The sequence below is a fragment of the Scyliorhinus canicula genome, chromosome 24 (genome assembly GCF_902713615.1).
Source record: "Scyliorhinus canicula chromosome 24, sScyCan1.1, whole genome shotgun sequence".
In the NCBI taxonomy this organism is placed as follows: domain Eukaryota; kingdom Metazoa; phylum Chordata; class Chondrichthyes; order Carcharhiniformes; family Scyliorhinidae; genus Scyliorhinus; species Scyliorhinus canicula.
Genome location: NC_052169.1, coordinates 6,460,909 through 6,484,415, shown reverse-complemented (window position 1 = coordinate 6,484,415; position 23,507 = coordinate 6,460,909). Strand labels below are relative to the sequence as shown.

The 23,507-nt window shown below is 44.5% G+C and overlaps 1 protein-coding gene across 2 annotated transcripts in view; it reads right to left on the bottom strand.

The window, feature by feature from the left end:
• scaper (S-phase cyclin A-associated protein in the ER) overlaps positions 1 to 20,638 on the bottom strand; it is a 347,711-nt gene extending 327,073 nt beyond the window's left edge. For both annotated transcript variants that reach the window (XM_038784220.1, XM_038784221.1), the window contains exons 1-2: positions 20,260 to 20,638; positions 938 to 1,055 (exon numbers count right to left, since the gene is read on the bottom strand). In XM_038784220.1, coding sequence (XP_038640148.1) covers positions 938 to 1,055; positions 20,260 to 20,493 — 352 coding nt within the window. In that variant the 5' untranslated portion in view covers positions 20,494 to 20,638. The remainder of the gene's footprint in view (positions 1 to 937; positions 1,056 to 20,259) is intronic.
• Between the last annotated feature and the right edge of the window lie 2,869 nt (positions 20,639 to 23,507).

Below are 23,507 nucleotides of genomic sequence, written 5' to 3'. Positions count from 1 at the left end.
TACATTTGGGCTCCTAATACCTAATCTCTCCCCAACACCATAACAAGGTCTAGCAAACATATCTTTCTAGACACAGAACAGTGAACATATTACAAAAAGTAATTAATTGCCTGTAAAGCACTTTGGCACATCCTAATGGCTTCTGAAAGACACAGTATCTTTATTTTTATAAAGGCAATTCTATCTTGTATAACAAACATTATTTGCCATTAGTTTCAGTTGTATTTTTCTAAATTGGTTATATCTTTTAATAATCTTTATTGTATCAAGAAGGCTTACATTAACACTGCAATGAATCCATTGTGAAAAACCCCTAGTTGCCACATTCTGGCGCCTGTTCGGGTACAGAGGGAGAATTCAGAATGTCCAATTCACCTAACAGCACGTCTTTCGGAACTTGCGGAAGGAAACCAGAGCACCCGGAGGAAACCCACGCAGACACGGGGAGAACGTGCAGACTCCGCACAGACAGTGACCCAAGCCAGGAATCGAACCTGGGACACTGGCGCTGTGAAGTAGTGCTAACCACTGTGCTACCATGCCACCTGCTTCTTGTCTGGACAATCAGACAATAATAATCTTTTAAAAATTGGCTTAACTGTACTGTGCCAAACCATCTGTTTAATCAAATTAAAATGCGGAGAGGATAAAGGAATTCAAAGGAAGGAACTTCAGAGGGAGCAGGAGGAAAGCGCAATCACAAATATTGAATATGTATGCTTTTTTCAACTACCTGCACTTGGTTTTAAGAATGGGTGCGTACATTTAAAATTGGCCGACATGAGATGACTGGAGCAGTTGTAGCAATGTAAAAAGAGCCAAACGCACCTTTAAAGCTCCTTTGTTTAGCCAACGTTACCCAGGGCAAGCGATCACGTCTAATGAGCACAGTTTGGAACCAAAAAATAAACAGAAATTCCATTCATTAAAAGCTTACCATCATCGTCTTTATTTTCCAAGGGAACACTCCACGCAATCAGGTTTCTGGCCGCCCGCCCTTCTTGTGCAACTATTTTGCGGACTTTGTCATGGCTGTTGGATCTCTGAAACGAGGCCTAAAGGCAAGAAGAATTTGATGTGGATTAAGACTGCACGATTAAAAATAGGCTACATCCACTTATCTGCTCTCCTACTACTGACCACCAACATTCGCTCCAAAATCCTTTTTGTTATATTAAAGACACCTTTTTAAGTATATGTTGTTTTAATTCTGTTCCCCACTACACCAACATCCTGATTTCTTTATTATAGGTTACAAATTCAGTGCACATTCCTGCTCTTCGGAAAGTGTAAAGGAAAATCTAACAAAATTATGAACTCTGAAGCAGCGGAATCATTACTCTATACACTACGCTGAAATGTTTTATTCATTCCCTTAATATTAATGATTGGGATTTGTACTTGAGTGCAGTAGTGAGGAATGCTGTGTTTTCAGAAGCGGTACCTTTCAGATGAGGTCCCGGTCTACACCAACAATCATTAAACATCTCTGGTATTACTTGAAGAAGAGAATTTGTTTGGTGTCCTGACCGACAATCTCCACTCATCATTTACCTCTGTTTACTGCTGGGGTTTTGCTGTAGCAAAATGGCTGTGTTTGACAATAAAAGTGATTGAACTTCAAAGTAATTCAAGCATTTAGGGACATTGTTGGACATGATATTATTTCCAGGTTCATTCTTTCTATTAAAAGTCCTTAGAAATGTCATTACTTGGTGTTCATTTAGTTCCTCCAGCCACAACGTGTGGTGGATACGGGAGTTCACAAAGACAAAGTGTACTCAGCACATCACTCAACCTCTATTTCAAGCTCTTGTCACTCTCCTGATCAGGTTCCAGGTGTGCCCAACATTCACCACTCAACCATATGGCCATACATTGTGCAAGAAGCTGTAAAGGTCAGCAGCAGCAAGCTATCTATCATCCAGGTCTGACCCTGTTCTTGCCTGACATGTTCACATGCAGTTTGAAAGACAGGCAACCATTGAATAGAAATTGAGAGTGAACACTGTGGTGGATAACATTTCCTGGCACAAATGTGAGTCGAGATCAAATAAAATAATAAAAATTAGCTGCGGTTGGGAAAATTAAACCTAGAACATTTTTTAAAATTAATTCTTGGATATGGGAATCTCTAGCAAAGTCAGCATTTATTGTCTGTCCCCAATTGCCTTTGAGGAGGGGGTGGTGAGCTGTCCTTTTGACAACTGAGCAACTTGCTAAGATATTCCCAAATACAGTTAAGAGTGGGTTTGGAGTCATGTATAGGCCACACCAGTTAAGGACTGCAGATTTCCCTCCCTGAAAGGGCATTTTGTGAACCAGATGTGTTTTTACAACAATCTGCCAATCACATGGTCATTACCACTACTGTCTTTTCCAACTCCAGCTTTATATAATTAATTTAATGACACTTCCCTCTTAAATGACAAGCAAGCCACTTCATTGGAACAAAAACTAAAATGGCGGGCTGCAGTGGTTCAGGGTGACCATTCGCCAGCACCTTTTCGAGTGCAGTTAAGAATGGGCAAGAAATGCTTGCCTGGCCAGCGATGTCGATGTCCCATAAATGAATAATTAAAGTAATAAATCAATCTGTAATATTTCATCTGCCAGTGATAATGCTGTAACCCGACATGTCCTACATAAGCAGTTTCCATTATAAATGTTGGCAAAATGAATTATGAAAAGAGAGAAAGAAAGTGTGTGCAAGCATGAGAGTTTTAGAACATTAACAAATATACCTAGCGTGAAAAATGTTCTTGTAATGTACACTGCGAGAAAACATGCAGTAATGATTTTGCAAAGCGAGCTCTTCTGTGAAGAACTACGCACTGAGATCCAGTGCAGTCGTATAATGATCATGGGCCTAGAATTGCCAACCCAGAAGTCACAAACTGAATTCAATAAAGTTTGTCATTTTTCAGTGAGCACCAGAATAAAAATGATCACGAAAGCAACCAGATCCTCATTTTTTTTTTAAACCCTTATGATTTACTAATGTAGAGAAAGGAACCTGTTACTCTACTCAGTTGAGGCTACGCGTGGCATCCGTCCTTCACTTCATGGTCAACCCCGAAAAACCTATGAAATGGCCTGGCAAATCACAATTGTAACAGAATTGCTTCAGAAAAAAGGCACATTATCAGGTTTTCAAAGCAAGTATGAGCAGACATGGAATAAAGCCAGGCCAGTGCATCATATTCCCAGAAAATAAAATAGAATAAATACTCAACAAGAGTTCCAGAAACTGTCACGGTCTTCTGTACTGAATCGGTGATTGTCTTAACTTGTGTGGAAGTACAGTTGCGTTATTATTTGCTTGGGGGCCCTACACAAAAAAGCTTAGTGATTACACAAGGAATATTTCTAATAGGTGCCATAAGGGGAATCATACGGCACAAAAAGGGGTTTCCAGTTTCCCATGCTCTTTGAGTTAACTATCCAATTAGACCCACTTCCTTGTTCTTTATCCACAGACTTGAAAATGTTTCCTTTTCAACTCCATATCCAGTACCTTCCCAGAGGCAGATTTCCCTGCCAGTGCGGCAGTCAGGGAAACATTAAACACAGCTCTTCCTGGGTGGTGTGTACTTTTACTTCTCAGTGACCAGATAAAAAGTGACTTGGAAGAACCCTCTTTTATTCTTGTGTGCTTGCTGTAAGGTCCTAGACAATGACAATAATCCACGGTGTACCCAGTGCTTCACTCATTCTTGCAGATGACCAACGCCTGCATCCTTTCCATAATACCTAAAGATGCGGTGTCAACCTGGTGAGGCTACAACACAGCATTACATACAAACAGCAGAAGCGGAATGCAGAGCTAAGCAATTCCACAGCCAACAGATAAGATCAAAGCTCTGCAGTACATCCAGCCATGAATGGGTGGACAATTAAACTAACAGGAGGAGGGGAGGCAACATAAATAACTCCATTCTCAATTATGAGGGAGCCCGACAGGTTAGTACAAAAGAAAACAGATCTATCTTCAGCCAGAAATGATAAGTGGATGATCCACCTTTGCCTCCTTCCGAGGTCCCCAGAAACACAGATGCTTATCTTCAGCTTATTCAATTCACTCCATGTGATAGTAAAGAAAAACGAAAGGTGTTGCCTACTGCAAAGGCCGTGGACCCACAACAATATCCTGGCAATATACTGAAAACTTGTGCTCCAGAACTGGACACATCCCTAGCCAAAATGTTCCAGTACAGTTCCAACACTGGTATCTATCCAGCAATGCGGAAAACTGCCCAGGTATGTCCTGCTCATAAAAAGCAGGACGAATCCAAACTGACCAATTACCACTCCATCAAACTACTCTCAATCATCAGCAAAATGATGGAAAGTGTCGTCACAGAGCTATCAAGTGGCACTTACACAGCAGTAACCTGTTCACTGATGCTCAGTCTGGGTTCCACCAGGACAGGCCAATGGGCTCCTGACCTCACTACAGCCTTAATTCTGACATGGAGAAAACTATTGAACTCAAAGAGGTGAGAGTGAGTGACTGCTCTTGACATGAAGGTCACATTTGATCAAGTATGGCATCAAGGAGCCCTGGCAAAATTGAAGTCAACAGGAATCAGCGGAAAACTCTCCACTGGTTGGAGTCATACACGGCGTAAAGGAAAATAACTGTGGTTGTTGGAAACCAATCATGTCAGTTCCAGGACATTGTTGCAGGAGTTCCTCATGGTGGCGTCCTAACCATTTTCAACTGCTTCATCAATACCTTCCTTCCATCAGGTCAGAAGTCGGAATGTTCACTGATGATCACACAATGTTCAGCTCCAATCACAATTCCTCAGATATCAAAGCAGTCAAAGTCCATATGCAGTAGGAAGTGAACTCAGAAGCAGCAAGTATTAAGTCCTATGCATTGACCATCTCCAACAAGTGAGAATCATATCATCTCTGTATGACATTGCCATTACAGAAACCCATACTATCAACATCCTGGGGTAACGATTGAGCAGAAACGGAATACAGAACCAACCTTATAAATACTGTGGCTACAAGTGCAGTTCAGAGGCTGGAAATTCTTTTTATTTTAAATTTAGAGTCCCCAATTCTTTTTTTTTTCCAATTAAGTGGCAATTTTAGCGTGGCCAATCCACCTAGCCTGCACATTCATTGAAGCCTACTCGTGACAATAAGTGATTTTCATTTCATTTCATCTTTTGGGTTGTGGAGGCGAGACCCATGCAGACACGGAAGAAGGTGCAAACTCCACACGGACGGTGACCCGGGGCTGGGATCGAACCCAGGTCCTTGGCACCATGAGGCAGCAGTGCTAACCAGTGCACCACAGTCTTTTCTAGAGACTGGAAATTCTGAGGCGGATAACTGACCTCCTGATTCCCCAAAGCCAATACACCATAAGGCTGAAAGTCAGGAGTGTGATGGAGTACATGCTTGGATGAATGAGGTTCCAACAATGCTCAAGAAGCTTGACACCATCCAGGACAAAGAACTCCGCTTGATTGGTACACTTTCCGCCAACTTAAACGTTCACTCCATCCATCACTGACACACAGTGACAGCAGTGTGTACAAGATGCACTGCAGAAATTCACCAAGGCTCCTTTGACAGCACCTTCCAAAGCTGCGACCATGCCAACTGCGACAGTTCAAGATGGCTCACCGCCACTATCTCAAGGATAATTAAAGATGGAGAAAAAATGTTGCCCTTGCCAGCAATGCCCCATCCCATGAAAGAATATAAATGAAGATAGCTAGCCACAAAAGAAATAACTACCCCATATCATACAGTTAGTATATCACACATTGTGTGCATACTCTGGGGGGGGGGCGGGTTGCGAGAGAAGGAGGGAGAGAGAAGGGGATGGAGGAAAAATTATGAAGGGGAAGAGGGAGGAAGTGAGGACACAAAAAGACCAAAGGGATGAGCAAGAACAATGTGACATGAGAAAGAAAATGAACAAATTTGGGGAGAAATGAGAGAGAATGAGACTTCAATTGAATATGGAACAGCACGAGAATGAAGAATGGATCAATGGAGTGACAGAAAGAGAAAGACACATAGCTGCCCAATCTGAGCTATTCACCTATGTACAGCAGATACATGGAAGCAGCCTCCCTCTCCTAGGGATACAACTTTGTCCATAAAGCTCTATATCACCAACTTCCAGCTCTGCAAGAGTGAAGGGAATTAAATTGGAGGTTTGGGAAGGAGGGAAAATAGATAAAAACAGAACCAGGACACAAAGAAAAACACTGTCAGAAAGCTTTCAAAAAGACATTGATCATATGTGAGATCCTAGCACAAGTACATTTAAGCCTTCAGGCTACATTCGTACTAGTTTCTTCATTGAAACTTCAAACTACTTTAATGGTAGGCCTGGTCATCTGTTCCACATCCATAACCTCTTTACATCAGGAACTAAGAGGTGTAACCCAAAAAACTAAAGTTACTAGAGCTCTCATTCTGGATCAATATAAAACTACAAACATTTAGTGGCAGTGGTGAATGGTCAAGAGGTCGGCAGCATGGTAGCACAGTGGTTAGCACCAGTGCTTCACAGCGCCTGGGTCCCAGGTTCGATTCCCAGCATGGGGTCACTATCTGTGCGGAGTCTGAACGTTCTCCCTGTGTCTGCGTGGGTTTCCTCCGGGTGCTCCAGTTTTCTCCCACAAGTTCCGAAAGACATGCTGTTAGGTAATTTGGCCATTCTGGATTCTCCCTCCATGTACCCGAACAGGTGCCGGAGTGTGGCGACTAGGGCTTTCCACAGTAACTGCATTACTTGTGACAATAAAGTTTATTATTATATTATTACTACATCAGAGCATCAAAGCTGTCAGCTGATGACTGTCTCGCATCTTTTTGGAAGAGAGTCTTTGACCCTCGCAGTACATAGACAAAAAGGTACATACAGAAAAAAGTAGAGCCGATAAGTAGGTTCTTCAGCATTCTCTTCCATCAACATACTTCAGTCTTTTACAAGCTACAGTAAAGGTTACACTGTCTCTACCATTTCTAAAATATACTGTACTTATTGACCCGATCATCTGACTGAGAACAAAAATAGACCTCTTTCCACTCCGCTTTGTTGTCCAACTACGTCTGCTTCATCCTAATGATACAAACAGAAGTTCTGGAAAGACATACAATATGACCTTCAGCATTGCGTGCATCTTGGATTATAGACGCTCTGCAGATTTGGCAACCACAAGAACTGCATATTTGACACTACAAAGGGGAATCATTCCAACACAGCTCCATGTTACAGGAATCATCCAATGATGGTAATATTTCAGAGTAATCTACCCTTAACGTTACCAAGGATTATCACAAACTAATTTTACATTCTCCTGTTTACATAGAAAAATGGTTAACTAGTGTATCTACCAAAGTTAATTTAGTTGCTTTCCCCTTAATTGTTAGAGATCGGCAAGAATCAAATACATAAAATGATTGCAGAACTGCTGTTTAACAGATTCTGGCAGTCTACAAGAACAAGTTTAAAAGTTTGAACCTGGACTCAAAATTAAGATTCCTGAACATATTTTTTTTTAGGAATCTAAACTGTCAATAGAATTTTCTGAATTGACAATTCTGCAGGAAATGATTCATTAATTTTATAAATTTCGAGTACCCAATTCCTTTTTGTCTAATTAATAGGCAACTTAGCATGGCCAATGCACCTAGCCTGCACATCTTTAGGTTGTGGGGGTGAGACCCACGCAGGCATGGGGAGAATGTGTAAACTCCACACGGACAGTGACCCGGGGCCCGAATCAAACTCAGGTCCTCGGTGCCGTGTGGCAGCAGTGCTAACCACTGTGCCGCCCTGAAATTATTCGTTTCTTGGGCAAGTTCTGACACCATCTCCCCCCCCCTGCCCCAACCTCCCCATTAAAATATTATGGAGAACAAACTCAAAGAGCTTCATCAACTCACAATCTACCTAGCCCCAGAACACAAAGTTACTGAATTCACCTTATGGAAACTATATTGAACTCCAAATGTGGCTTGAATTGAAGGGGATTCCACAGCAAGACAGAGATTCTGCTAATCCACCCACATCTGGCAAAGATTTTAAATTGTTTTTTCCAGTGTACAGAATAGCGTTGGGGCAGTACCACTTTACACACAGTAGAACATACAGGCCTAGTAATTACTAGCTCATCAGAGCCCTGGTTAATGACCACATCCTTGTTCACGTGGTTCAGAATTCCCAATGATTCTTTAGTCCATGCACAACATGTTTGACAAGAGGTGGGGAGGCATCCAAAGTTTCAACATTATCGCAAGTATTAAACATTTTACTTTTGGCTTACCTCCCCATCATTCATAAGAAATACTTTCCCTCTGATTTTCTGTTTCTCCCTTACTTGTTTCTTCTGTCAGGTTTCTCCTCCTCTGAAACTGAACCTGAATTTAGCCACTTTAATATCCTCCCTCTGCTTCGCCAGTCTTTCATTTCCCAATCATTCACCCCACCTCAACTCCTTCCTTCTACTATCTCATTATTGATTAATTTCTGTCACTGTGGATCTAGTGCCCAATCTTCTGTATTGCCCAGGTCATGTTCTTTTTTAAAATATGTTTATTGCAGTTTTACATAATAACAAAATAACAAACTGCCAACGGGAGTGCAATTGTGCTAGAAATTACAAACAAATATAAAACAAGCACACATAATTAACTTAAACACTATAACTAAACTCATTAACAGCTGACAGTATCTAGATCCTTAAAAAAGGAAACAAATGGCTGCCATCTCAGGTTGAACCTTTCCACCAACTCCCTAATGGTTAATTTGATTTTCTCTAAGTGTAGGAATGACATTAAGTCGCCCAACCAGGCAGAGACACTGGGCAGAATGGGAGACCTCCAACCGAGCAATATTCCCCTCCAGGCTGTCAGTGAGGCAAAGGGAACAACGTCCACCTCTACCCCAGAGTGAAACTCCGGTGAGTTCAAAACCCCAAATTTTATGGACATTGGTTTAAATCCACCTGGATTATCTCTAACGTAGTGCTAAAAAAGGAAGCTCAGAAGCTGACGAGTTTGGGGCAGGGCTAAAACATATGCGTATGGTTAGCTGACGCAAGTGAACAACGATCACATCTGTCCTCAACGTTTGGGAAAAAACCACTCATCCTTGCCTTGGTCAAGTGCACCCTGTGTAACACCTTGAACTGAATTAGGCTCAACCGGGCACATGAGGACGTGGAGTTGACCCTGTAAAGGGCCTCCCTCCAAGCCTCAGAAGTAAATATAGGACCTAGCTCACTTTCCCAGCTTTCCCTCAGCCCGTTTAGTGGGGAAGGATCTGACGAAAGACTAGGGCCACGTAGGTCCGAAATAGATCCCTTGCCAGGCCGAGCCAAGGATAAAATCCTCTCCAATAATGAGGAAGGTGGAGCCAAAGGAAAGGAAGGGAAAACCGAGAGAAGCCACAAACCCGAAAATAACGAAAAGGCTAGAATTGGGAGCTGAAATTTGTCGCCAGCTCTCTAAAACTGGCAAGCCTCCCCTCCATACCAAAGTGCTCAGGTTCCTTCGCTTCCCAAGATTTAAATGTTGGGTCCAATCCAGAAGGTAAGAAAAGGTGATTTTCACTAATAGGGGCCAATGAAGACAGGGAAAGGAGCTTAAAATGTTGTCAAAACTGTTTCCAAATCCTAAGAGAGGAGACCACAACTGGGTTTTAGGAAAATCCAGTGGGAGAAAAGGGCAGTGGTGCAGTAACTATGGCGAGGAGAGTGGAGGTAGTACAAGAGCGAGCCTCCATTTGGCCCAAATAGAATCAAGGTCATTGATCCACAATAAAAGTTTTGGAATGTTAGCAGCCCAATAAAACAGTAATAAAACAATAAATTTGGGAGGGCCAAGCCCCCTGTCTGTCTGTCCCTTTGGAGTAGAATGGTGCAGAGTCTGGGATTCCTACCTGCCCAAAGAAGACCATAAGACATAGGAGCAAAATTAGGCCATTCGGCCCATCAGGTCTGCTCCGCCATTCAATCATGGCTGATATTTTTCTCATCCCCATTCTCCTGCCTTCTCCCCATAATCCCTGATCCCCTTATTAATCAAGAACCTATCTATCTCTGTCTTAAAGACACTCAGTGATTTGGCCTCTACAGCCTTCCGCAGATTCACCAGCCTCTGGCTGCAGAAATTCCTCCTCATCTCTGTTTTAAAGGATCGTCCCTTTAGTCTGAGATTGTGTCCTCTGGTTCTAGTTTTTCCTCCAAATGGAAACATCCTCTCCACGTCCACTCTATCCAGGCCTCGCAGTACCCTGTAGGTTTCAATAAGATTCCCCCTCATCCTTCTAAATTCCAACGAGCTCAGATCCAGAGTCCTCAACCGTTCCTGATATGACAAGCTCTTCATTCCAGGGATCATTCTTGTGAACCTCCTCTGGACCCTTTCCAAGGCCAACACATCCTTCCTTAGACACGGGGCCCAAATAAAAGCAGATATCAATTTGCTAACCTTAACAAAAAGGAATTTGGGCAAAAAATGGGGAGACATTAAAAGAGAAATAAAAACCTAGGATGTACGTTAATTATAGTTCTTTGAATTTTATCCGCCAGAGGTGGAGGAAGGTTGTTCCACCTCTGTAGGTCTGTTTTAACATTATTGACCAGGCATGTGTAATTCACCTTAGGAGGTGAGGCCCAATTGTGGGCCATCTGGGCCCCCCATGTGGCAAAAACCTTGTATTAGAGAGGCAGAAAGGTAATTGCCTAATTGTGCTCCCCTTCGGGGGTTAACCGGAAAACATTCACGCGTGCCTAAATTTCATTTACAGGCGGAGAAGAAGCCAAAGGTATTAAGTGTTTTCATTATGCTGTTGATGGAAGATTCTGTCTGTAATATATAGAAGTAGATCATCTGCATAAAGAGATACCCGATGTTCCAGCCCATCCCGACTAATACCCCTCCATTTACTGGAGGCCCTCAACGCTACAGACAGCAGCTCTATTGCCAAGGCGAACAAAAGTAGAGAAAGAGGGCTTCTCTGTCTAAAGACCTGAAGTAGGACATTTTTTAAGGCTATATTGGATTCGTATTAATATTTACATTATCAAAGCATTCTTCATTTATTGGACTGATTGGCACCATTTATGATGTAAAGGGATGGGCATTTGTTTGAATCCCATTTTTGCACAGCTGAGAAACCTTTTTCGAACGAAATGGAGAATCTATAATCTGCCTAGCAACAGCACGAAGCTGCATCTTAAAACGGCACCATGGCCAGAAGATCGGGATATCTGCGATTCAAGACCCTGACAGTGGGGCAAATATATATATATATATATTTTGATTAAAACTAAGACTTATAAAATGAAATGTTATAAAATGAAATGTTGTAAAACCAAAATGACCCAGGCACGCAAAAGAAACCCAAGGATTAAATATATTGATTAGATTAGTTTTACACACAGACACAAATCCTATCAAACAGGAGGCTGACACAATAGATTCCCAGGTTAACCCAGGAACCACACTCAACACCCAATCAAGGTACAGCATAGAGATAATGGGACCCCATTGTAAGTCAAGGGAACACCTATTAAAACCAAGCAGATAACGAGACATTGACGTCAGAGTCAGGAAGCCCGGGAAATCATGTATCTGTACTATTCAAATGTAAAACGGCAAAAGCCCGCCAAAACCTTGCAAATGCTTGTACTCTCTATAAATATTGAACCTCGTCTGCATATCGGAGAGATCACCGTGGTCAAGCCATTGTTAGGAGCTGGCTGCGTGAACCTTGCCTTGAGACTCGACCTCTTGAATGCACTGGCACAAGGGATTTTTCCCTACAACAGACCTATTTAAGGGGAAGTAATTTGAGTGTAGAGTGCGCGAATGCTGGCCGCAGGGACATTATACTACAAGTGAATACACAACGCAAATTTATCACCAAATCCAAATCCCCCGAGAATCTCCAATAAATATTTCAATTTCACCTTATCAAATGCTTTTTCAGTGTCCAGAGATCTAATCACCTCAGGTTCGGGTGCAGGGGAGGGGTTAAAAATTTCAAAGGCTACGTGTTTGGCCGATAATGGTCGGCCCTTCACCAAGCCGGCGCTTCACCAAGCCGACAAATGCCAGCAAAGTAGTATCTAATCTCCAGGGTGGGCCGGACACCAGCAAAAGATCAACAAAATGTGGGACATGGTCAGGCATAACAATTGCTGAAAACGGGCATTGGGCGGGCCGGACACCAGCAAAAGATCAACAAAATGTGGGACATGGTCAGACATAACAATTGCTGAATACTCACCTGCCACTACCGAAGGGAGGAAAGACCTATCTAAAATGAAAAATTCAATGCGGGGATATGCATGTGAAAAAAAAGGAAAAATCCCTATCCTTCAGCTGCAAAAAGCACCACGGTTTCCCACAAGGAAACAATATCAGAGTTTAGGCTCTTAAGATGAGCAAATGCCCTCATCCGTTTTGCTGGGCCATTCAAAACCCTAACATTACAGGCAACCAAACGGATTGGAAGCCTCCCACCAGCCCTTCAGCCAGAGTCAGCAATGCCCCAAAAGAGAAACCAAACAAGGCGCACTGTATAGGTAAAACAAAAAGTTCCAGTCAAGATGACCACTGAGCCAAGTCAAATGACTCAACAAAAGGAAACCAGCAGACAGCTGGTCAGCGAACTATACTACAACCCAGCCCACCCCAAGACCGCCATAATGAAACAGCAACGAACAATAACATATCCTAAAGCATGCAATTAACAAAATAAAACTAAACACGTTCTAAGCTAATTTTTAAAAACTATTATAACAAGCTGCAGAAAAACCTCTAAAACCACTCCCGTTAACGAACACCCTTGTTAGCAAGGAGACTTCCAACTGGAAAATAAAACCTTATTTAACGGACAATGCCATACTGGTGCCTAAATGTCGAGCTCAATGTCGAGGATGAAAAGAGAAAGGGAACAATAGGATTGATATAAACACAAATAGTAAAGAACTTTCAAGTCTAACCAAAGGTATCAAGACACACAAACAATGAACATGAAAAGACATAAAATACAAAGTGCCCGTCCACAGAGCCATAAAACAGATCAAACAGCGTCAAACAAAGAGTCCGCATCTCCCGGCATGTCAACAAAGTACTCTTTTTCGCAAAACGTTACTCAGGGGCAAACTGGATAGACCATCCTGAACTTGACTCCATTCTTATACAAGATGGACTTCACTCCATTAAAAGCAGCTCTTTTCTTTGCTAGGTCTGCACTCATATCTAAGTGCAGCCTAACGGAGTGGCCTTCCCACCTGAGATCATTTTTTTTTTTTTTTTTTAAATTTAGATTACCCAATTATTTTTTCCAATTAAGGGGCAATTTAGTGTGGCCAATCCACCTACTCTGCACATTTTTGGGTTGTGGGGGCGAAACCCACGCAGACACGGGGAGAACCCACCTGAGATCATGATGTTCCATTGCCCATCGAAGAACCTGTTCTTTTTCTTTGAAACTATGGAATGTTACGATCAATGCGCGAGGCAGATTTCTAGCACGAGGCTTAGGTCGAAGTGAGTGATGGGCCCGGTCTAATTCTGGGGGACAATGTAAATACACCCTCATCCACCTTCTTGTGGAACAGGTTCAAGAAATATTCAGTAGGGGTGCGGCTCTCAGTCCCCTCCAGTATCCCCACAGTACAAGTGTTCTGTCTCCTGGATCTGTTTTCCGGATATTCAGTTTGGCTTTTAATATGCTGACTACAACCACCAAAGCAAGGTCGGACTCCAGAGAGGTGATCCAATCGTTGTGATCCGATAATGTCGCCTCCATGCTCTTAATTGTGGCTCCATGAGCTTCGCTGGTCTTACTTGTGGTATTGAGGGCCAAACAAAAGGGGGCCAAGGCCTCTTCAATTGATCTTTTAAGATCCACCGACAAATTCTGCCAGTGTTCATCAAGCTCACTCGCCAAAATGCTGGTCAGAGTCTCGGCCGCTAGTGGAGTGATCGGAGAGGAAGAAGTTATCTTCGCCATCTTACCTCCAGTTGATCCCCGAGAGGCTTCAGAATCAGTCAACGGGCGAGAAAAGGGGCCAAAAGATCAGTTTTCCATCGGTAGCCATCTTCCCCTCACATCGCACCATCAGACGTCCCTTGGTCATGTTCTTGATTGCAGTTCTCCTGTGTTTTGCTCTACTCTTGGTGCCAGACTTAATAAAACACAACCCCACGAGAGATCAATCCCAAACCAATTAAACTTTGCTTCAGATACCTCAGTGGAAAAAAAGATGCGAAACAAAGAGTCCAGGACATTGCCAAAGTTACAAATGAAAAGATTCTGAACTTAATATCCTCAGAAAGCTTCTTGAGCAAAGCTTAGTGACATCTTTCCACTGTGATCTCTATTATTTGTGGATCTGAAGTTTTTCGCTGCAGCCTTTTGCCCTATTTCTCAGTCAGCTGTTAAGTATTAACAGTCATATGCACACAGCAAGCTCCCACAATCAGCAATGTGATATGAGCAGGTGGTCTGTTTTAGTGATGTTGGTTTTGGGATGAAAATTAGTCAGGATTGGGGAGAACACTCCTGTTCTTCGATGTAGTGGTATTGTCAATGGACTAGTAATCCAGAGACCCAGGGCAATGTTCTGGGGACCAAGGTTCGTATCCCACCATCATGGTAGATGGTGAAATTTGAATTCAAGACAAATCTGGAATTAATGGTGACTATGAAACCATTGTCGATTGTTGTAAAAACCCATCTGTTTCACTAATGTCCCTTTAGGGAAGGAAATCTGTCATCCTTACCGGGTCTGATCTACATGTGACTCCAGACCCACTGCACTGTGGTTGACTCTTAAGTGCCCTTCGAAATGGCCGAGCAAGCCACTCAATTCAAGGGCAACTGGGGTGGGCAATAAATGCTGGCCCAGCCAGCAATGTCCACATCCCTTGAATGAATAAAAAAATAATATCGTGATCTTTACCATCTCAGCCAAAAGACTGCACCATCACCAAAATCTTTCAGTACTGCAACGATCACTTCTCGGCCTTATGGCTAAGATCAAGTGTCAGATCATGCCCAAGGTGAGTGCAATGCCTTTTCTTTACAGCTTGGATCTTGTAGGTCTCCCTTGTAGAGACCATGAATTGGTTTCAATTTGAATTGTTTTTTGGAGCAAGCAATGAGACGGATTAAGGGTTTGCCCTGTCCACTTTAAAGGTGAGATTTTTTTTTTTTAAAATGTAAGTACTGCAATGAAGGGACAGCCTAAATGTTGTGCTCAAATCTTTGAATGGGGACTTGGGCCCACAATAGCCAGAGACAAGAATGTTACCCCATGGGCCAATGCTGCCCTGACACTGGCTACATTATCACAAGCAAGCAGCCTTTATTAAGCAGCATCATGACAGTAAGCACCATTCAACTTGTACACAAAGAAAGGTGACCTAAGAAAATATTAACGGCACTGATCTACAGAACTACAATAGCTCAGAGATTATTAATGCAAGGTTGCATCATAATAAATGGTGCCTGACGCTAGGTGCCTCATTTGCAACACTGATATCCCTCAGTTTGATCGCATATTTAAAATCACTGGTCACCAAGAGTATGCCTCGTCCCCTCCAAATAAAACACTCCCCGTTTCCCAGCACTTCCTCAGTAATTAAGAAGTATCAGCCATGACTCGGTGCTATCAATCTAACCGCCAAATCAGAGATTGTGGGTTCAAAGCCCGCTCCAGAGATTTGAACAAATAATTAAGTGTGGGACTGCTGCACAGCCTTGCAGATGAGATGTTAATTTTAGGCCCCATCTGCACTCTCAGGAACATGCGGGAAACAAATCCATAATAATATTTAAACAGGAGGAAGTTTTCCTGGTGTCCAGGCCAACAATAGTTAGCCAGCAAATGCTACAAAAACACAGATTATCTTGTCATTTATATCATTGCTACGTTACAACATTAACTATACACTAAAAGTACTTCATTAGCGGAGGTTAAAATAGGTGTTAGATGCAAGATCTTTCAACACAATATAGATATTTCTATTCAGTTGCCTTGGTTAAATCCTTCAAAGCAATAAAATGCTGTTAAGTTAAAATACTGAATAAGCCTACTAATTGAGGTATTTTGGCACCAATTTGTCACATGGTTTCAGACTTGCTTTGAAAGGGCCATCAGTCCAAAAGTATCAGTTTATAAACAAAAAGGATTTGCAATTATATAGCACCTTTCACATCAGAATACCCCAAAGCTCTTTACGGCCATTTTAGTACTTCAGAAGCATAGCCACTAGAGTAATGTAGGGGCGCGACAGCCAATCTTTCACAGTAAGCTTCCACAAACACCAATATGCTCATGGCCCGATGTTTTTGTTATGCTGATTGATGGATAAATATTGGACAAGAGACAGGGGAGGAACCCCTGCTCTTCTTCAAAATATTGCTGCGGGATCATTTAGATCCACCCGAGAGGGATAGACATTGTTTAACATCTCAACCAAAAGGCGGCACCCCTGACAGTGCAGGAACCTCCAGAGCGCAGTACTGGACTGTCAGCTTAGATTATGGTTTTCAAGTCTCTGGAGTGGAATTTTAATTTCCAAAACTTTTTCTTTCAACTGGATTAAAATTTACACACTCATCAAATGGTGGGATCTGAACCCTCATTGTCTGGATTATTAGTTCAGGCATCAGGATTACTCAAGTACCATAACCATTATATGTCACACCTCTGTCCAGTGATTCCCGCTGGTAATAATAATAATAACTTATTGCCACAAGTAGGCCTCAATGAAGTTACTGTGAAAAGCCCCTAGTCGCCTGTTTGGGGAGGCTGGTACGGGAATTGGTCTTGTTCTGCACTACAAGCCAGCTGTTTGGCCCACTGTGCTAAACCATCCCCATCTCTAATCCCATTATGTGGACAATAATTTATATTTATACATAGTGGCTTGGCAAAATCATTTTAAAAAGGCACTTCACAAGGGAATGAGGATTAAATCCTAAAACACGCAGCAAAAGAGAAAACTTTAGATAGGATTTTGCACATGTGAAAGAGAGAGCAAAGCAGATGGGTTTGTAGAAAAATGCAGAGAGCTGAAGCATGATGGTTAAAGGGTTTTTCACTGATATGGTAAATTAAGATGGGAAAATGAATGTGCCAGCAGAGTGGAGGGGATGAGAGGTTAGATCAGGGGTGGGCAAACTACGGCCCGCGGGCCGCATGCGGCCCGCCAAAGGTCTTTATGCGGCCCACCAAGTCATTTTTTTAAAAAAATAAATTTTTTTTAAAAAAATTTTTTTTTTTAAATTTTTAATTATTTTTTTTAAGGTTAATGGGGGGGGGGGGGCTGTTGGGTTACTTACTGGTATAGGGCGAATACGTTGACTTGAGTAGGGTGATCATTGCTCGGCACAACGTCGAGGGCCGAAGGGCCTGTTCTGTGCTGTACTTCTATGTTCTATATGAGGCGCCCAGAATCATAACCGGGTGAAGTAATTATTTTACTTAATATACTATGCGGCCCTTTAAAATTATGAATTTCTGAATGTGGCCCTTGCACGGAAAAGTTTGGGTTAGATGAATGTTTTGGGGAGGCAGACAAGCTCCTGGTGAGCAGACCTACTGAAGGATTTGAGCTAAAAAATAAAATAAGTCCATGCTGATGTGGTGTATGTATCAGGGACTGAAATGCTGCTCACAGAATCACGTGCCGATGCTCCCTGTCAAGGCTGGAACTTGAAAACCAGTCACATGACCAAAGTGCCCATCAAGTGGAACAGGTGACCTTGGACTTATGGTATGTGATATGTGTTATGAAACAGGTCACCTGCTCATTACTACATTGCTGTTTATGGGAGCTTGCTGTGCGTACATTAGAGGTCACATTTCCTATATTACAACAGTGACTACATTTCAAAAGTACTTCATTGGTTGTTTTATTAGGATGTCCTGAGGTTGTGAACGTGTTGTACCCAAAGCTCGCCATCAAATGTCCATGGTTGTTGCACATTAACTGATAGAGATTGATTGTTCTGATTGTTTCAATAAAGCGCTAATGCAGAAGCGGGCCATTCGGCCCATCGCATCTGCACCAACCCTCTGAAAGAGCACCCTATCTAGGCCCAATCCCCCAATCTATCCCTGTAACAAAACCCAGGGGCAATTTAGCATAGCCAATACTTTTGGACTGATGGTCCTTTCAAAGCAAGTCTGAAACCATGTGACAAATTTATAGTTATTTGTGCCAAAAGACCTGAATTAGTAGGCTGATTCAGTGTTTAAACCTAACCTGCAGGTCTTTGGATTGTGGGAGGAAACCGGAGCACCCAGAAGAAACCCACGCAGACAGAGGAAGAATGTGCAAACTCCACACAGACAGTCACCTAAGGTCAAAATTGAATCCGGGCCCCTGGCGCTGAGAGGCAGCAATGTTAACCATTGTGCCACCGTGCCGTGATGACTATGATTAACCAACAACTGCATTATGGTTGCAAAGTCTGTTCGAAGCTCATGGAATGAAATTAAAATGACAGGAAGCAGACAGAGGTGATGGTGGATGGATATTTTTCAGACTGGGTTGTTTGCTCCTGGGTTTCCTAAAGCAGTTTCCAATCTACAAGATGCATGGCAGTAACTCACCAAGGTTCCTTAGACATCACCTTCCAAACCCACGACCGCTACCACCTCGAAGGGCAAGAGCAGCAGTTATCTGGGAATCCCACCACCTGGAGGTTCCCTCCAAGTCACTCATCACCCTGACTTGGAAATATATTGCCGTTCCTGGGGCAATATCCTGGAACTCCCTCCCTAACAGTATAGTGGGTGTACCTACACCTGAAAGACTGCAGCGGTTCAAGAAGGCAACTTATCGTCAACTTCTGAAGGGTATCTAGGGATGGGCAATAAATGCTGGCCTAACCAGCAACACCCACATCCTGTAAATGAATTAAAACATTTTTTAAAATCTATTACTCTTTGCAATGTTTACAAACAACTTAAGACTCTGTACAGAGTATCATTAAACGTTTACAGTTGATTTGACACTTGGTAAAGAAGTAGTTACTGATGAGGAAGGTTAAAGATTTCAATGCGACATAAACAGGTGATGAAATAAGCAAAAGCATGGCAGTTAGAGCTCAATGTCGACATGAATGAAGTAATGCACTTTGGGAGAACTAATATGGAAAGATAGTGTAAGTGGTACAATTTTGAACAGTGTAACCTAGGAATCTCTGTGGCATCCTCACAATCTGCACAAACACTGATTGGTGTAAGGTAGTTTGTGGAGAAAAGGTCCCTGTTCCTAGAGACAAAGGAGTCTATGGCTTGGGGGGGGGGGGGGGGGGGGGGTGCAGGCAGGCAAATGGAGCTCATACCACAACCAGATCAGCCATGATCTTAGCAAACAGGCTCAGAGGGCCGAGTGAGATGCTCCCGATCCGAGATGTTACCAGAGCCTGCATAGGTGCGATGGACTGAGTCTGCACGTTCTCTCCGTGTCTGCGTGGCTTTCCTCCGGGCGCTCCAGGTTTCCTCCACCAGTCTCGAAAGACTTTTTTAAAAAAATTTAGAGTACCCAATTAATTTGTTTCCAATTAAGGGGCAATTTAGCGTGGCCAATCAACCTACCCTGCACATCTTTGGGATGTGGGGGCGAGACCCACGCAGGCATAGGGAGAATGTGCAAACTGCACATGGATGGTCCCGGCCCCTCAGCACCGTGAGGCAGCAACGCTAACCATTGTGCCACCGTGCCCGCCACCAGACGCAAAAAACCTGCTCGTTACAAGCCTACTTGTGACAATGAGCGATTTTCATTTTGAAAGTCGCTTATTGTCACGAGTAGGCTTCAATGAAGTTACTGTGAAAAGCCCCTAGTCGCCACATTCCGCCGCCTGTTCGGGGAGGCTGGTACGGGAATGGTTAGGTGAATTGGACATTCTGAATTCTCCCTCGGTGTACCCGAACAGGTGTCGGTGTGTGGCGACGAGGGGATCTTCACAGTAACTTCATTGCAGTGTTAATGTAAATGTAATTGTGACAGTAATGAAGATTAATATTATTAATGGGCTTCCTCAGGTGCTGGGCGTCAGGTGTGGAAGGGAAGGGCACTGGTGTGCCTTTTGTTTAGTGGGGGGATTGATTCCTTTTGTTTGCCAGGAGCGGGTGGATTCAGGAGGAGGGGGATGGATGACAAGCAGCCCTATTGATTTCCACAGCCGGAGAGGCAGACAGACAGAGGGAGAGAGAAGCGTCGACAACCCCGCACCTTGGAACTGCCGCTCCCCGCCGGGCTCTTGCCTTTGCCCCCGTACGAGGACCCCGAGCTGCCGCTGCCCGATCGCTCCCGCTCATCGCCCGCAGGCCCCATTTTGGGCCCGGGCCTGTCCCGGGCTTCGACGCCGGCTCCGGACAGCCGCTGCCCGCTCCTCTCGCGCCCGTCGCCGCCGCCCAGAAACGCCGGCGCAAACGCCCTCCGCTGGCTCCGCGGCTCCTTGGACATCTCCCTCTTCCCTTTCCCTGCCACCCCCACCCGGCCTTTAATATCACATTAGGGGGGGGAGGGGGGAACCAGGATCGCCTCAGCGATCAAACGACAACAAAACGGCGGCGGCGTCCGCTCCTCGTTGACAGGCGCGCAACCAAACTTCACGCCAGAAGCGTGCCCGCCCCTCCAGCCCTGATCGACAGCCGCGCCGGCCAATCGGCGACCAGAAAGGCCGGCGCCAGCCCCGCCCCCTCCACGCCCAAGGGGCGGGGCTGATGGCGGCCAGCAGGCTTGGTTGCAGGCGCGCTGTCAAGCAACGCGTCCCCCTTCCCGACGGGCCTTGCGGGCCGCCCCACTCAAACTGGAGGCGGGAAAGAGAGGGCTGGGCAGAGACTGGGAGGGGATTGGGACAGAGACAGAGAGAGAGGGAGTGAGAGTGGGAGTGGGAGTGGGGGGGGCTCGGCATGGTGGCGTACTGGTTAGCACTGCCGCCTCACGGCGCCGAGAACCCGGGTTCGAACCTGTCCGTGTGGAGTTTGCACATTCTCCCCGTGTCTGCGTGGGTTTCGCCCCCACAACCCAAAAATGTGCAGGGTAGGTGGAGTGGCCACGCTAAATTACCCCATAATAAAAACATTTTTAAAAGAAAATCATGAAATTACAGTGCTGAAGAAGGCCATTCGGCCCATCAAGTTTGCATCGGCTTTTGGAAAGAGCGCCCCAATTAAGCCCACATCTCCACCCCATCCCTGTAACCCAACCTAACCTTTTTGGATACTAATGGCAATTTAGCAGAGCCAATCCACCTAACCTGCACATCTTTGGATTGTGGGAGGAAATCAGAGCACCTGGAGGAAATCTGAATGTGCAGACCGCACAGATAGCAACCCAAGCTGGGAATCGACCCTGGGATCATGGAGTTGTGAAGCCACAGGGCTAACCACTATGCTACCGTGCCGCGCTAGGTGGATGGCCAGACTAAATTGCCCCTAATTGGGAAAAAAAGAATTTGGTACTCTAAATTTAAACAAAATAGGATCTTTGTTGTGGGAAATAGAGAAATGTTCATGGTGATGCAGTAGGAAATGCACTCCGTGTAGACTGCCATGATATTTACATTGCTTGGCCTGGGAGTGTTTGCTGCTACGATTGCAATATTAATACTGTAATAGTCCCTAATCTGGTTCAGTGTGTCGCACTTTTAGCTCTCAGTCAGAAGGTTCAGGATTCAAGTCCCATTCCAATGAAGTGAGAACAAAAATATAGACTGACTGCTGTGTGCTGCACTATTGGAAGTGTTAGGTGAGACACCAAAACCTGCCCTCTGGTAGATAGGGAATATCCCATGGCACTAAAAGCAGCATGTGAGTTATCCTCTGTATCCTAGCCAATATTTATCCTTCAATCAAGATAAGTAAAACAGATTATCTGGCCACTATATATCACATTGCCATTTGTAGCAGTTTGCTGTGTGCATATTGGCTGCTGTATTGTTTCCAACAATACAACAGTGACGACTATAATTTATTGGCCGTAAAGCACTTTGAGATTGTGAACAGGGTTATATAAATGCAGGCCTTTAAGGAAATAGAGTAGAATTAAATTATCTGTTGTAATATGCTTTTGAGGAGGCCTTGTGGTGCAGTGGTGCCGTCTCAAGCTCTTGGTTCAACTCCCACTTCAGGACTTGATGGCCATGGTGTGTGCATAACGGGGCCAACCACTGTATATATCAGCCTGTAAATCCTTTCAATATGCCTGATGGCAGGTGGTTAAAAAGTGGGAAAGATCCCCCGTCAGCCAAAGGCAACGGCAAACCACTGCAGTGCTTTGCCAAGAGTAATCTAGGGTCAATCTGGTGGAAGTGCATGGTCACCAACACCCTCTTGGGGCACAGTACCTAGGGTGGTGTAAAGTCTCAGGCAAGTGACCACGACTGTAGAAAGTTAGATTTATTTCCTTATATATTTACACCTCCTACTCCCTAAAGGGTCTCTTGCGCCTGGCCCACACTTGGGCTGTGGTATTTATGTCCCAGAAGTCTCTGGTTTAAGGGGATTGCTACCCCCCCCCAATCTGGGTAGATCATACTCAGGTGAGGCCATAGGGACTCTGAGGTTGCAGATCACTGGGCCTTCTGTAGGGTGATAACAGGTGGCACAGTGGTCAGCACTGCTGCCCCACAGCTCCAAGATTCGATTCCAGCCTTGGGTGACTGCCTGTGTGGCATTTGCACGTTATCCCCGTGTCTAATGGGCTTCCTCCGGGTACTCCAATTTCCTCCCACCCTCCAATAACCTACAGGTGAGGCGAACTGTCCACGCTAAATTGCCCCATTAATGTCCAAAGGATTAGTTGGGGTTGTAGGGACAGGATGGCGGCGGGGGCGGGGCGGGGGGGGGGGGGGGGTTGCCCTTATGGAGGGTCGGGGTTGCCCTTATGGAGGGTCGGCTGCCCTTATGGAGGGTCGGCGCAGACTCGATAGGCCTTATGGCCTCCTTCTGCCCTGTAGGGGTCCTATGATACCTGCCAATACATCTTAGAACATAGAACAGCACAGAACAGGCCCTTCGGCCCTCAATGTTGTGCCGAGCCATGATCACCCTACTCAAACTCACGTATCCACCCTATACCCGTAACCCAACAACCCCCCCTTAACATTACTTTTTAGGACACTACGGGCAATTTAGCATGGCCAATCCACCTAACCCGCACATCTTTTGGACTGTGGGAGGAAACCGGAGCACCCGGAGGAAACCCACGCACACAGGGGGAGGACGTGCAGACTCCACACAGACAGTGACCCAGCCGGGAATCGAACCTGGGACCCTGGAGCTGTGAAGCATTTATGCTAACCACCATGCTACCCTGCTGCCCCCCATGCTACCCTGCTGCCCCCCATGCTACCCTGCTGCCCCTGCTGCTTGATGCTTAATTGGTGTTGAAAGAATTTAGACTTGAGGGCGGCACGGTGGCGCAGTGGTAGACACTGGTGCCTCACGACGCCAAGAACACCGTGTCGGCGTGGG